Source organism: Nannospalax galili, unplaced genomic scaffold (assembly GCF_000622305.1).
Source record: "Nannospalax galili isolate Female #2095 unplaced genomic scaffold, S.galili_v1.0 scaffold511, whole genome shotgun sequence".
In the NCBI taxonomy this organism is placed as follows: domain Eukaryota; kingdom Metazoa; phylum Chordata; class Mammalia; order Rodentia; family Spalacidae; genus Nannospalax; species Nannospalax galili.
In genome coordinates this window covers 1,516,013-1,521,384 of record NW_008331831.1, presented here as the reverse complement: position 1 = coordinate 1,521,384, position 5,372 = coordinate 1,516,013, and the positions used below count along the sequence as shown (strand labels likewise).

Here is a 5,372-nt window from a genome sequence, read left to right as displayed (position 1 = left end):
TCTGTAACTCCAGTTTCAGGGGATCCGACACCTTCTTCTGGCCTCCAAGGGCACTGCACGACATGGGTGCACTTATAGATAAGCAGGCAATATATTCATACTCATAAAAGAAAAATAAATATATTTTTAAAAAGAAGACAACGATAGCTTATAGGAAGGCTCTTGCCAGCACTTATCAGCTTGTGGAAACTGAATAACAAACTGAGGGAATGACAGACTATAATGCAAACAAGATCTCTCAGATGTGGCAGGCCTGAGGTGGTGGAGCTCTGGGGCCAAACACCAGGAAGGGCGGCCTCAAAGGAGGGAACCCAGGCATCCGCCAAGGGGCGCTGGCGCATGCGCAGTAGCAGGGGCACCTCGGCAGGCGTGGTGAGGGGGACACCATTAAGGACCCAACGTCGGTGGAAGATGGCGTCCACCTTCAGGAAGTCCAATGTGGCGTCCACCAGCTACAAAAAGAAGGTGGGTCCTAAGCCCGAACTCACAGAAGAGCAGAAGCAAGAAGTTCGGGAAGCCTTCGACCTCTTCGACTCGGATGGGAGCGGCACCATCGACGTGAAGGAGCTGAAGGTGGCAATGCGAGCCCTGGGCTTCGAGCCCAGGAAGGAGGAGATGAAGAAGATGATCTCGGAGGTGGACAAGGAGGCGACCGGAAAGATCAGCTTCAGTGATTTCCTGGCTGTGATGACCCAGAAGATGGCCGAGAAGGACACCAAGGAAGAGATCCTGAAGGCTTTCCGGTTGTTTGATGACGACGAGACCGGGAAGATTTCGTTCAAAAACCTCAAGCGCGTGGCCAACGAGCTGGGGGAGAGCCTGACGGACGAGGAGCTGCAGGAGATGATCGATGAGGCGGACCGCGACGGGGACGGCGAGGTGAACGAAGAGGAGTTCCTGAAGATCATGAAGAAGACCAGCCTGTACTAACAGACCGGCCGGCCACTGTTTTTTAAAAGTCTAACAGTTGTCGTCTGTTCCCTCCCCTCCCTGCCTCATTTGTCTCAGTTGGCTTCTAAATCCCAAGATAAATTATAAATTTTAAAGATACTCGTGAGTTCTGTTTTTTAATTCTTAAGAGCAAGTCTTAACGTCCCTGAGGCTAGAGACCACTCACTGCTTGCAGACTTGCATTAAACTGAATCCAGAACAGCTAGCTTCCTGGGGCAGAAAAAAACAAAACAAACTGTGGTTCTCTTGTCACTTGGATGACTTTAAGTGACCTTGCTTCATAGATTGTTCCTTAAATTCAAATTCAGTGTGCTAACAAGATGAGGAGAAATCTGACCGTAGGTCATCCAAGCCATTGCCTTCCACCTAACTGGATACTGATTTGAAGGAGAATAATGGGGCTGGGTACTCAAGAACTTTCTAAACCCAGGAAAGATAAAAGTATAAGCTTGAGCAACCCATTTTGGGGACTCTTCCCTGCTGTAGGAAGCTGTTACCCCACTTCTCAATAAAACCTTGCCAACCTTCATTATAATACAGCATAGGCTTCCTGAATGTGGCGGCATACAGCTGGAATTCAGCACTTGGGAAGCAGAGTCAGGTGGATTGCTTCAAGTGTCAAACCAGCCTGGGCTAAATAGTTCCAGGCCATCCTGGCTACTATAAAGTGAGAACCTGTCTCAAAAAACAAAACAAGGGTTTGGGAAGATGGTTCAGTCTGTAAAATGCCTGTTGCACAAGCTTGAAGACCTGAGTTTGGACCCCCAGCTCCCATGTAAAGGGTAATGCTATCTGTGGCCCATGTCTTTTCCCCCAGGTTTGGGGATATTGCATGTGGGGTTGTCACAGATCAGATGGGAGGCTTGCTGGAGTTCACTGATTAGTTAGCTTAGCCAATCAGTGAGCTCCAGATTCAGTGAGAGACCTTGTCTCAAAATACAAGCCAGTGAGCACACATATGTACACACATATGGCCTATTACCTGCCCCCACACATGCACACACCTAGACAAACATGTATATATGCCACACACATACAAAAACAAAACAAAGGCTGGGAATGTAGCTCAGCGGCAGAGCATTTGCCTCACATTTGTGAGGTCCTTGTGAGTATAGGCCTGTCTTTTGGAGGGGTTAACTGCAATGTAGACCATTCTGTGGCTTTATTGTATGCCAGTGATTCTTTAATGAGTCTAAGATTCTAAATCACCTACTGGTAATTATCCAGGGTGAGTATGCAGACCTGGGTACAGAATAAAAATATAATTTAGTTGTGACCTAAGCAAAGTGTAACTTCTTTAAGAGATTAAGCTAACTGTTCCCCTTGTTTTTAAATTTTTTGTAAAAATATTTTCTTTTTATTTTATGTGTATGTGTGTATTGCCTGCATGTAGGTCAGTGCACCCGTGTCATGCAATGCCAATGGAGGACAGACGAGGCCGTCAGAATCCCTGCAACTGGAGTTACGGACAGTTGTTAGCTGCCATGTGGGTGCTGGGATTCAAACCCATCTCCTGCAAGAACAGCCAGTGTTTTTAACTGCTGAGCCATCTCTCCAGCCCCACTGTTTCTAAATTTTTTTTAAATTTTATGTGTATGGGTGTTTGCCTGCATGTATGTAAGTGCACTATGTGTGTTTAATGCTCTTGAAGGCCAGAAGATGACGTCAGATTCACTGGAACTGGAGTTGTGAATGGTTATTAGTTGCCATATGGGTGCTGGGAACGGAACCCAGGTCCTCTGCAAAAGCAGTCAGTGCTCTTAACCACTGAACCATCTCTTCAGCCCCTCCCCCTCATTTTTTGAGACAGGGTCTCATGTCTCCCAGTCTGGCCTCAAAGTCAGTATGTAGCCAAAGATGACCCTGAGCTTCTAATCTTTTTGCCTCTGCCACCCATATGCTGAGATTACAGGAGTTCATCACCACAATCCAGTTTATCTGGTGCTGGGCATTATACCCAGGGTGTCGTGCATACTAGACAAGCTCTCTACCAATTGAGCTATATCCCCAACCCACTTGGGTTTTTTGAGACAAGGTCTCACAGCCCAGGCTGACCTGAAACTTCTGATCTTCCTGACTCGGCCTCCCTAGTGCTGAGATTCACCATGCTTGGCTTGATTTTTTTAAATGAATATTTAAAAAGGTAATCTCTTAGTCTAGGAAATTATTTTAATTTACTATATGGGGCTAGGGGATGGCTCACTGGGTAAGTGACTTGCTGATCAAGCATGAATACCTGAGTTGAGATCCCCAGCACCCACATAAGAAAAAGCCAAGTGTGCCTCTGTAACGCCAGTGCTGGGGGTTAGGGAAGGCATGAGAAGGCAGATCCCCGCTTGTCTCTGGCCAGCCAGTACAGCCAATCAGTGAGAGACTGTCTCAAATAATAATAAATTTCAACGCTGACCTCTGGTCTCTACATACATGTGAACACATCCACACGCACACACACCACACAAAATTGAATACATTTTAAGATACTTGTCCTTGGATATACCAATGAATGTTTTAACTCTTAGAGTACTGTAAATTAGGGCTGGGTGTGGTAGCACATGCCTTTAATCCTAGTACTCAGGAGGCAGATGGATCTCTCTGAGATGGAGGCTAGCCTGGTCTATATAGTGAGTTCCAGGCCAGGTGGGGCTACAGGGAGACCCTGTCTCAAAAAAACAAAGACGACAACAAAATACTGTAAGTTAAGTGTACATATATTATTACTGTTTAACTCTGAGCTGCTGTCTAATTCCTAGAGCCTCTTGGTTCTTGGCACTTGATTTTGTTCCCCTCTGGTATATAGTTAATGTTAAAGCACCTGGGATATAAGTAGTTCTGTATTTTATAAATTCTGATAAACTATTTCATTGTGACATGAATGTGATCATACTAAGATTGTTATAAATTAAGCCTTCCTTGTTCTGGAATGAAAGCAATTGCCTAGCCATGAGTATTTACAAATCTGAAGTTGGAGAACATGGACATCTATCTGCTTAGATGGAGGTTTTGACTAATGGCAAACAGCCAAGAGACAGGTAAGATATTTCAGTCATAAATAAACCTAAAATCTTCACATAGTCTCTCATTAAAAGAAATGCTCCAATTCTGTAGAATGTCTTGCTTGTTTTATCAGCAGAGGTTAGCTGTCTCCATCACTACAACTGTTCCTCCGGAATTAATTCTCATTAACAGGCACTAATTTATCAAAGCAGCAGTACTAGCTGAAGATCACTGTGAGAAAGGGTTTTGCTGAAGTCACTAGCACAGGGCAGGGGAACTCACCCAGGCTGCAGACCCTAACAGTTCAGGTTCAGAGTTTTCATGTGGACTCAGGGGCCATGGTAGTGGGCATAGTGAAACTTAGGCTGACATCTGTGTGAAGACAGAAGACAAAGAGTACACATGGCCTTCTGGGAAGTGAGAGTTCCTGGCATCCTGTTGACTAGAGTTTTGGCAAAAGGGCTGACAAATGGATCAGGTAGAAATAGCAGAAACAAAGTTAGCAGAAGCCAGAAGGAGCCAGAGCAGCAGCCAATTGGACTGGGCTCAGTGCTGATTGCTGGCCCAGCAGAGGGTAGGAGTGAAGGCTAGGAATCTGGCTGATAAGCCGGACACATGGTGGAGTGATTGTGGGGCTTCAGCACAGTACTTAAAGGGGTGTCCGAAGGGCACAGTCCTTCCCAAATAAGGGAAGTGGGATCTGAGTCCCATTCATTGCTAAGGAAGAATCTCTCTCACTGAATACTGCACTTTTCTACTTCTGTCTTGGTTCTTAGTCTGGAGAATAGAGAGTACAGTGGGTATGAGGGCCAGGAAGAACAGGTCTAAACTGACATTTGAATTTGAGAGGTCAGTTATGCATTGGCTGTGTCAGTATCCTGGATTTCATAAAAGTAGAGTGCATATAATTCAAAGACAATGTATAAATATAAATGAAGATAAACATCTATAAAGGGTGGGAAGAACCAAAAATACTATTTTTAGTTAAGTTACCACAATGACCCCAATAAAGAAGGATAAAAAGCATACCACAGAAACCCATGTGAGCTCTTGCTTTCTGATGGTATTTGCAAACCAATAAAAAGCAGAGCTACAGAGCCAAGGATGAGAATACAACAGTGTCACTTATATTACTTTATTACTAAGAAAGACAATGATTCAAATGATCAGAGAACATTAAAGCAGTGTCTAGGGTTCATAATACATAGGAAGTCACAGCTACAACTCTTGAGATCACTGCAGGTCAGTTTCTTTGGGAAGCAGATGCTGAGATTTGTATGCAGGTGCAGTAGTGCAATGTCGTATTACAGGAAGGCTCGGACAAAGCCTGACCCTCCACATCCATTCAAACCAAGAATGAGTCCTGAACTGTTCCAAGAACTTGTTCGGATTTCTCTCAGAACTGTACCTATATCATGAAATGGGGA

At 44.8% G+C, this 5,372-nt stretch overlaps 1 protein-coding gene across 1 annotated transcript; it reads left to right on the top strand.

Annotated features, from left to right (window-relative positions):
• The first annotated feature begins 411 nt into the window (after positions 1-411).
• On the top strand, positions 412-930 carry Cetn1 (centrin 1). The gene has a single exon (XM_008826957.1). It carries the CDS (start codon positions 412-414, stop codon positions 928-930), a length of 519 nt encoding a protein of 172 aa, XP_008825179.1.
• Positions 931-5,372: the final 4,442 nt, after the last annotated feature.

Bases quoted from the DNA above. Each gene is read 5' to 3' on its own strand.
- Cetn1 (XM_008826957.1), top strand. From the start codon at position 412: ATGGCGTCCACCTTCAGGAAGTCCAATGTGGCGTCCACCAGCTACAAA.